The 9,811-nt window shown below is 36.8% G+C and overlaps 1 protein-coding gene across 1 annotated transcript; it reads right to left on the reverse strand.

Annotated features, from left to right (window-relative positions):
* Positions 1-8,542: 8,542 nt before the first annotated feature.
* On the reverse strand, positions 8,543-8,935 carry LOC121175227 (secreted RxLR effector protein 161-like). The gene has a single exon (XM_041017751.1). It carries the CDS (start codon positions 8,933-8,935, stop codon positions 8,543-8,545), a length of 393 nt encoding a protein of 130 aa, XP_040873685.1.
* Between the last annotated feature and the right edge of the window lie 876 nt (positions 8,936-9,811).

A 9,811-nucleotide genomic window follows, 5' to 3' on the forward strand; every position in this document is an offset into this window, starting at 1 on the left:
ATAATACCCAGCAAGACCCAAAAATCCTCTCAGTTGCCTTAATGTTTGAGGCAGAGGCCAGGAGATCATTGCCTCAATTTTAGCTGGGTCCGTGGCAACCCCTTCTCCACTTATAAAATACCCCAAATACTCCACCTTAGGGACAACGAAGTAGCATTTAGAATGCTTAGCAAATAAGGAATTAGCCCTCATAGTAGAAAGTACCTGTCGTAGATGTATGATATGATCCTCTAAACACTTGTTGTAGATGAGAATATCATCAAAGAAAACTAGCAACAATTTTCTCAGGAATTGTTTGAAAATAGCATTCATAAGGCCTTGAAAGGTTGCAGGAGCATTTTTGAGGCCAAATGGCATGACCAGGTATTCAAAATGACCACCATGTGTTCTGAATGCAGTCTTAGGAATGTCACAAGTGGCCATCCTTACTTGATTGTACCCAGCTCGTAAGTCAATTTTTGAAAAAATGTGGGAACCATGCAGCTTATCCAATAAATCATCTATTAAAGGAATAGGGAACTTGTTCTTGATGGTGGCTTTGTTTAACTCTATAATCAACACATAGTCTCCATGACCCATCCTTTTTCCCAACCAACACAACAGGACTAGCAAAAGGACTACTACTATGCTGAATTACGCCAGACTTAAGGTATTCTTGAATCAAGCCATCAATAATGTCTTTTTGATGCTTGGCATACCTGTATGGTCTTTTGTTAACTAGATTTGTGCCTTCAACAATGGTATCTTATGTTCATGTAGTTCTCTAGATGGTGGTAATTCGGTAGGCTCCTTGAAAATATCACTAAAGTGATCCAAAAGCTGTTGGATAGAAGGAGGAACTGAAGGCTGATATGCATGAGTGGTTAGGGCCTGAAGTAAAGACTCCTTCTCGGTGCCTAGCTGCATCATCGCTAAATGAACCCCATCAGAAAGTGTTTTTTGTAAGTGTTATTTCATGGTTGTTTGTAAACCAGCATTAGTTGCTCCTCTTAAAACATGCCTTCTACCCAGAACATGAAATTCCATGGTTAACTTGTCAAAGTTCCAAGTAATGTTTCCCAACTTAACTAGCCACTCAATTCCTAAAACAAGGTCACAACAGCCCAGGGAAATAAGTAACATATCTGAGTTGAAAGTTGCTTGCTGAAGGGTCCAAGAGAAGTTGTTGGTGACTGAAGTAACCTGCAACTTTGTGCCATCTGCCACCACCACATTCGTAGCATCCATGGAAGTTATTGGACAACCTAACTTCTTTGCCATGTTGATATCGAGGAAGTTATGTGTACTTCCGCTATCAATGAGTATATGCAAAGCCCTCTTCTTATGATAACCAGTCACACGCATAGTTTTGAAATTTGCAACACCAGTAAGAGCATTCATTGAGATTTGAGGTTTAGAAATAGGTGACTCACTAGGAATTACTGCATCTTCAAGTTCTATAGGAGTAGGGTCAGCATCATCAATCTCCAGAACTTGTAGCTGAAGGTTCTTATGTGTCTGACTATGGGCAAGAGAAAAAACTTCATCACAGAAGTAGCATAAACCTTTTGCTCTCTTTTCCGCCATGTAAGCAGCGCTTAAGCTTCTACCAGGTCTAATGGTAGTGTTTTCTGCCCCTTTATTTTTGGAACTTGAATCCATAAGTTTTTCACCTAACAAGGACTTGTTGTTTGTAGTGGACAGTTTTTGTTTGACAAAAGTAGCAGAAGTAACAGAATGGAAGTTGGAAGCTTCATACATTTTAGCTAAGGTAAAGGCCCTTTTCACCGAATTTGGTTGAAACATTCGGACAAGCATCTGGATCTCTTTCTTTAAGCCACCTAAAAAACAACTCAGGATATGGTCATCCGATAATTGCAACCGTGAAATGATGCAATCAAAAGCCTCGTGATACTCCTCCATAGACCCAATTTGTTGTATTTTCATCAACTCCGCCATAGGGTCATCAAAAACTTCACCAAATCTTTCTATTAACAATTAAGTACATCCATACCAATCACTAACTGTAACGACCCGCCTTGTCGCTACGATATCAACACTCTAATATGCGATAATTTCAATTTTTATAAAAAAGAACTCCCTTAATTTGCTTATGAAAATAAGAGTAATTTTTTTTGTCTCGACATACATTCACTCAACAACACACCATTACTTAAGTGAATATATAATTATATAGAAACAATAACTCGGTACACGTCATACACATAACGGAAGTTAAATTTGTTCATAAGTATAATTAAAATCCAAGTTTTAGATCTTTAACTCAACAAAATAAAACTTGAAAACCAACTACGGAGGAGTTGATTACAAAACACAACTCTCTCCCAAAATGATGCCAACGTCATCACGTCGGCTCGGCGGCTCCTCACCGGAATCTTACTCCCTGCACCCTGCTGCTGTCATTCTGCTCCCACGAACAATGTTCGCGATCATTACATGTATCAACCACACGATACAAAATTGCAATGGTGAGTTCATTATAAAAAGAAACAATACCAATTCCAAATAACCACAATTAGCAAGAAACATAGGCAAACATTATGAGCTTACACAACATTCATTATTTGACACTCACATCCAACAATTGTTCATCATCCACATTCAACAATTACTCATCATCCACATTCAACAATTACTCATCATCCATCTATGGATCTGATCAAGACTGCACATAATGATGCATGCACCTGACTCAACTCTCAGATGCAATGCGATACGTACCAACTACCAAATCCCAGGAAATAGCCTAAGTGTGTCCACACGACACTCTCACTTAGGAAACCATGCAGAGTTTGTCGAGACCACCCGGTTGTTCATGTTACTATCCCCCATAGGTGATCAGCCTGGGGCCCAAAGGAGTTCCCTACCAGGTGACACGCCCCATTAGTACAAAGTACACTCTGCCACAGTTATTCTATTTCCTGTGTCGTATGAGGTATGAATGTGGCCAAAAGCAAGTGCCAAAGACCATGGACCAATTAAAGTGCCTAAGCATTCCCTCAGAAATGCTTAGATTCTTTAACCATGCTTGTCCCCCACGAATGGGCCATCCGACAAGGTTAGTGCACTCCACCCCCCATGAACACACACAACATCCAATGTATCGAACATGGACACCATCAAGTGCAATGACCATGGACAAATTAAAGCGCCTAAGCATCCCCACAGCGAATGCTTAGATTCTTTAACTGCTCTAGTCCCCCACGAATGGGCCATCCGACAAGGTCAATGCACCCCACCATGAACATACACAACATGCACATGCCAATGCATTTCCAACATCAATTAACATTCCATTTTCATATCATTCTCAACATGGACATCATCTCATCTCAATGACGTTACCAACAACAACAACAACCTCATTTCATATTCACATAATCATCAACAATAACATCAATTCATGTTGACATGGTCTTTATTAACAACGTCATCTCAAATCAATATCATCATAATTATCAATATCACCACATGTCAATTAAAATCCTCAATAGCGACATCAACAATAAATCGCATTCCGCACATATATATTTCTTTCATGCCTGAGATTTACACTCTCAGGTCTTCCAACAACACAAATCAAATAAAGACATCAAATTCATTCATCACCGTAAACATATATATATATATATATATATATATATATATATATATATATATATCGCATTCCATTCGTCAAAACATAGTTTTTCCTAAAAATCAGCATGCATATCAATGACAATTATATCGCATCCCATTAGTTAAAAACATTATTTTCTATAAAGGAAAAATCAGCATGCAACAGGGACAGACAATTATCCTCATAGTTAAGATCCCTAACCTTAACTATGGTGTTAAAATGGTAAATTTTATAATAAACTCCCCTAAACTATTGTGAGCTACCCGCGGGTCCCTCGTCACGCCACTTGGAGATTTCTTTTTCGTCCCCGCTCGTCAGTTCCATGCAAGCCTCTACCATACCAAAATGAAGGAGACTTAATATAGATTTCAGAAACAAAGCTAATAACAATGCTCTGGGTCAAACACCCATGTCACTACATGAAAGAGCTGAGAGCATTTCGGGTTTTACAAAGGGATATCATTTTGAAATCCCGATCATGCCAATATGACCGGGGTTCAGTGAAGGTCACGAAAATAACACCCATTTCATGAAAAGATAACATTTACAAAGTCTCTATGCTCTATGGTTTTTCAAAGGAAGCATAAAACATGCAATGGTGGTTCCAAAGTCAGAAAAGATGCAAAGACAAGCTGGAACTAACAAGGAACAAGCATAGAACCATGGTTACCTCGAAGGAAAACGAAAGGTCAGATTAGGGCTTCGTTCTCTACCGAAATTGCGAGGCAAGTTGGAAGATTCTGCTTCGGTTGAAGGGTTCCTCTCGGTGTGGGGTTTCAACGGAGAACAACGGCGATTTGTGGTGGCTACTGGTGGCTGTGGGTGATGGAGAAGAAGCTTGGCACGTTGAAAATGGTTTTGGAAGAAAGAAGGAGAAGGAAATGACATTTTTCTAAGGCTACACGAAAAGCAAAGGCTGAAATACTCAAGTGTTTCTGCTCGCGGGAAAGGAAGCGTTCCTCACACGCCAGACGTTGTATCAAAGATCGAGCGATCAGATCGTGGACAAGTGTCCTGTGAAGCTGTAGACCAAATTTCGAGAAGATCCAACGGTTAACGAAGGCTATGAAGCGTTTTTACCGAGACAACTTCATGTAGCTTCCTTGAGAAGCTTCATTAAGAGGCTTCCTCGTGGCTTCTTTGAGAAGCTTTTCTCGAGAGGCTTCTTTGAGAAGCTAGATTTTATCTACCCACACCCTTCTATTAACTAAACTCACCTCCTTGAAAATAAAACACGGATAAAATAACACAGCAAAATAATCAAACATCAAATATAATTACTAATAATATTTCAGGGTGTTACACTAACAGGGAAGGAATGAACAAATTTCATGAATGCAGTATGCCATTGAAGGGCTTTCCCTTCAAGATGAATGATAATAATCTTGACCTTCTAATCATTCGGTGTATGACCAATGGAAAAGTAATTCTCAGCTTGATAAATCCACTGATGAACCTTCTTGCCATTAAATATGGGAAAATCGATGCGAGCTAACCTCGTGCCACAATTGTATTGAAGATTAAGAGAATGGTCACCGCGAGGAATTAGGCCCGAGCTTAGAGAAGGAGTGTTATGTTCTTGGGTGTCCTTGACCAATTCTTGCAGTGAATCCTTCAAAGAGTCTTCAAGCACCTTCTGAATATTACCCGCTAACTTGATGAGACGTGTTTCCAGCCTAGCCACAACTCGATCTTCAACCTCCTTTATTGTTGTCGCAGAACGTGTATTCTCCGCCATTGCTGATCAGGTGGAAGGTACAGGCTGATACAAGAGAAAAGTTAGTTCTAGGGGAAGAAGATTAACCAAAGAACTACAAGAACCAAGAAACCTTGAAAAAGAAAAGGTTTCGAGAAGCTTTTAATGAAGATCAAGGGTACAAAGAAGCATGTTTTACAAGTAATGGAATGAATTGCCTCAGGAACTGAATTGGCTACATAAAGTTGTTACTAACAACCAATCTTAACAGCTTTTCTCAAGTAGTTGCTCCGTATCAATTAGCATATTCATATTAACACCTTGGCCTACACTTAAGCCTTGTTCGTCTACAATTGACTCTTCTTTATCATATTGGTTAAAAAGTGTATCTATGTTTTGTTGTAGTCCAATAAAATTATGTATAGTGCAAGAAGCAATACGCATTAGTCTGTCTTCTAAGAGGATAATTTGGCATAAACTTTAAAATTGGAAACCTTGCTTTTAGTATTCCAAAACATCTTTCAACCTTAAAGGTCGTTCTGTCCCATCACAAAAATTATACAAATGATACATTTGTTTATGAAATGACACAAGATAACCAGTAATATTTGAAAATATAGAGTCAACAAGATAAAATTGATCTGTAAAATAAACAATGCATTTATTTAATAACTCATAAAGGTTAAATAAACAATATTTAATAAAAATAATATCATTTTAAAAAACCTACAAAGGAATTAAAATATTTTGTTATAAGCAAAACCAAGTCCAAAAAAGAATTTTAAGGAAACTTAAAAAAAAACTCACTTCCCTTAATTGTCATTCTTAAAGACGTGAAATGAAGAAATAATATTAGAATACATATTAATTTTAAACTTTAGAAGCACACGTTTAATACAATATATTAAAATACGTTAGAATAAAGCAAATTGCAATTTGGGATCTGTATCACGCATTAAAAAACACTTATTTTACTTATGTTATATGAAGATGCGGGTGTAGAAAATGATAAACATAAGTATAAAAAAATAGAAAGAATATTAATACACACTCAGAAGATATTTTCAGTTAAGATTCTCGTAACCTCAGTTTGAAACAGACGTAAACCGATTTTTCTGTGCTGAAATTTGCTAATAAAAGACTGAATACAAAAAATATAAACCAAGATTCTCGGAAGATTATATGAAATTGTTTAGTTGAGATTATCAAAGAACACATGTTGAAACGGGAAGATTGAGATTGTTCAGTTTCGAGGCACTTGAATCTTCAAGAAGAAAACAACGTGAAGGTAGGAGACTCCCTACACTGGAACAATGAGAAAGAGAAGAATATCAAAATATTTACACTTAGTGCCACCGTGTTTTCTAAAGGCAGTTTCTGTTTCCGTGAAGATGGGAAAATGAGGATTTTGCGTTGTTGAATTTAAAAATATTTCTTAAAAACATTTTCAAAATTTCAACCAAACATACTTTTAACACACTGTTTTCCATTTTCAATGAAAATGGGGGACAAAAAACATTGAAGAGATGTTTTAGGTTCCTACCGTCAATTAAGTGGTTAATATTTGGTTTGAAACAAATATTGACAATTTCTTAGTCATTACAAATCATGTCCATCAAATATTTAACATATAGATCGTCACCTCAACTAACAACAAGGATCTAAAATAACACTTTTCAAGTATTAGGGAGAAAATTCAATTTTTATTAGGGAACAAACACACAATTCAAATATATATCAAGGATCAAAAACATATTTAAGCCTTAAAAATAATTTTAATTTGATATTAAACAATTAAAAATAATATTGTTCTTTCAATTTTGTTTTTGCGAGAATGCCTCTCAAAATGAAAATGCTACACACAAGATTCCATGGCCAAACATTGAAAGCGAAAACAACAAGAAGCATAATAAATATGAGTCATAAGAGTAGAAACAAGAGATTGACTTTGTGCTCATGAACTTCGATGATTATGATAACAACATTGGTGTCCGTCGATAAAGGTTTTTGTCGAACATAAAGACAATTAGAGAGAAAACAGAGTGAAGTTCCCTAGGGTTGAGTGGAGTGTTGAGTTAGAGTTGCGAGATTAGGGAGGCATAAGTTGCAAGAGCTTGAGAAAGAGTTAGTGGGAGAGAGGAAATTCAAATTCTTAGTTTATACGAGAGAATTTGAAATTTTACTATTTGAACTAATTAAAATTCCTTATATAGATACCAGAATTTTAATTTCTCCTTAATTTTTGCATCCAAATAGCTTTTCAGAGGTGAGTACTTTAATTTCTCATCCTTTTTTGGATCTGAATGAATTAAACACGAAACCAAGGGATTTACAATATTCATACACCCTGCTCAATCAACTGAGTTAGATTCCTTGATACCCCGTACTCTCCTTAAATTTCCCCATCCAAATGTAGGGTCAAGTGCTTTTTTTTTTTCTTGAGATTGTTCCGGCTTAACTAATGATCTTGGATTTAAGTCCTAGGTATGCAACTGAGTTAAATATTTAGAAGTAGAGCTTTGTTGTCCATAGTGATCTTACTCGACTCAAATAAGATTGTCTCTGGTGGAAGATATTTGTGGTTTAGACATAAGAAGTAATATATTTTTTTTATTGTTTGGAATTGATTGAAAATCTCAATTTTGTGGGTCTTACATTTTCTTATCGGCAAACAATTATTTATTAAGTTTCATGATTTTTTTTATTTTTATTAAATTATAACTAAGAAGGGACTATTCAAAAAAGTGCATTTTGCTCTTATTTTTTTTTAATAAAAATCTTGGAATCAAATCCAATGGTATTTTTGTAGCTCAAAAGCATGACTTTAATCTTTGAGAAAATAAAGTATTAGTTAAGAGGGTACAACTACGTGAAGAAGAAGATAATTCAACCCAAGTATGTGGATTTGGCTTGGTTAAAAGGTCAAGGATTTGCTTTTCCAAAACTTATTGAGTATCATGGGATGAAGAAGCTGGTGGAGATGAAAGGCACATACTACTCTGATTTGGTAAGGGTTTTTTACACTACTACTCATATTGATGGTGAATTTGGATTTTGTGTGTGGAGGTTAAGGGGAAGCAAATTGTGATGAAGCGGTATTTGATGTCAATGTGCTTAATCCTCTCATGATGGACTTGATCCTTGGCTAAGCAGATTGCACTTAGACTATCCCAAAAAATGATAGCCTTTTTATGTGGAAATCCAAGATTGCTAATCAAACCCTTCATCTAGATCCTTTCCTTTATAGCTTCTGCCAGAGCCATGTACTCTGCCTCTATACTAGATAAAGCCATTATGGGCTGAAGTGTTGCCTTCCAACTGGCAAAAGAGTTGTTAATCATGAATGCATACCTATTCTCAGATCTCCTTGCATCCAAATTTATAGCATAGTCAAAATTGAGTAACCTGCGAGCCCACATGACATGTCTCCATGATAGACGCCCAATATCAACTACACCCTTAAGGTACCTAAATATACGTTTCTCAACTTGTCGATGTTCCATCCCAGGATTACCCATATACCTACTTACAACACTGACTGCTTGTGCTAGGTCAGGTCTAGTACATACCATAGCATACATGAGACTACCTACGACACTAGCATAAGGAATATGAGACATGTACTCCTTCTCTGATTCTGATAAAGTAGTAGAGTTCAAATAGGCGTATGGACGTTGTTGGAGGAGTACATACTAGTTTTGCAAATTCCATCCCAAAATGATTTAGCATTTATGAATGTTTTCCTTTTAACATAGAAAAAGCTTCTTTCGGACTCGATCCCTCTTGAGCTCCATGCCTATAATCTTTTAAACAACTACCATGTTCTTCATCTCAAATTCATTACTAAGTAATGACTTCAACTTCTAAATTGCTAACAAATTTTGAGATGCTATGAGCATGTTGTCCATAGAAAGCAACAGATAGATGTGGGAACCATCCTCCCACTTGCTATGATAAACGCATGAGTCATAAGGACTTCTGATGTACCCATGAGAGACAATGAACTCATCAAATCTCTTATACCACTGCATTCGTGATTGCTTCAGTCCATAAAAGGCCTTTTCAATCTACAAACAAAATTTTGCTTTCCTTCCACTTGAAAATGTTTAAGTTGTTGCATCAGAATGTCTTCCTCCACTCTTCCATGGACAGAGACAGTTTTGACATCGAGTTGCTCCATCTTCATGTCCAGATTTACCACGAGGGCCAGCAGAACATGTGTGGAGGTGTGTCGAACTACTGGAGAGAATATCTAGTTGTAATCCATTGATTACTTCTTACTATAGCCTTTAGCTACCACATGTGCTTTATAATGAGCGACTTTTTTAGTGGACGATCCAGATTTCTTCTTGAAGATTAACTTGTACCGCACTACTCATTTTCCTTCAGGTGGCTCAACTAAAGTCAAGTTCTTTTGAAGGGATTTCATCTCTTCATTCATAGCCATTGTTGACTCCTCGGCTCCAAAACATGAAATTTCTTCTTGATAAGTGGAC

This window comes from Glycine max, chromosome 8, assembly GCF_000004515.6.
Source record: "Glycine max cultivar Williams 82 chromosome 8, Glycine_max_v4.0, whole genome shotgun sequence".
Lineage (NCBI taxonomy): Eukaryota > Viridiplantae > Streptophyta > Magnoliopsida > Fabales > Fabaceae > Glycine > Glycine max.

Coding starts and splice junctions, on each gene's coding strand:
- LOC121175227 (XM_041017751.1), bottom strand. CDS start 8,935: ATGTCTCATATTCCTTATGCTAGTGTCGTAGGTAGTCTCATGTATGCT.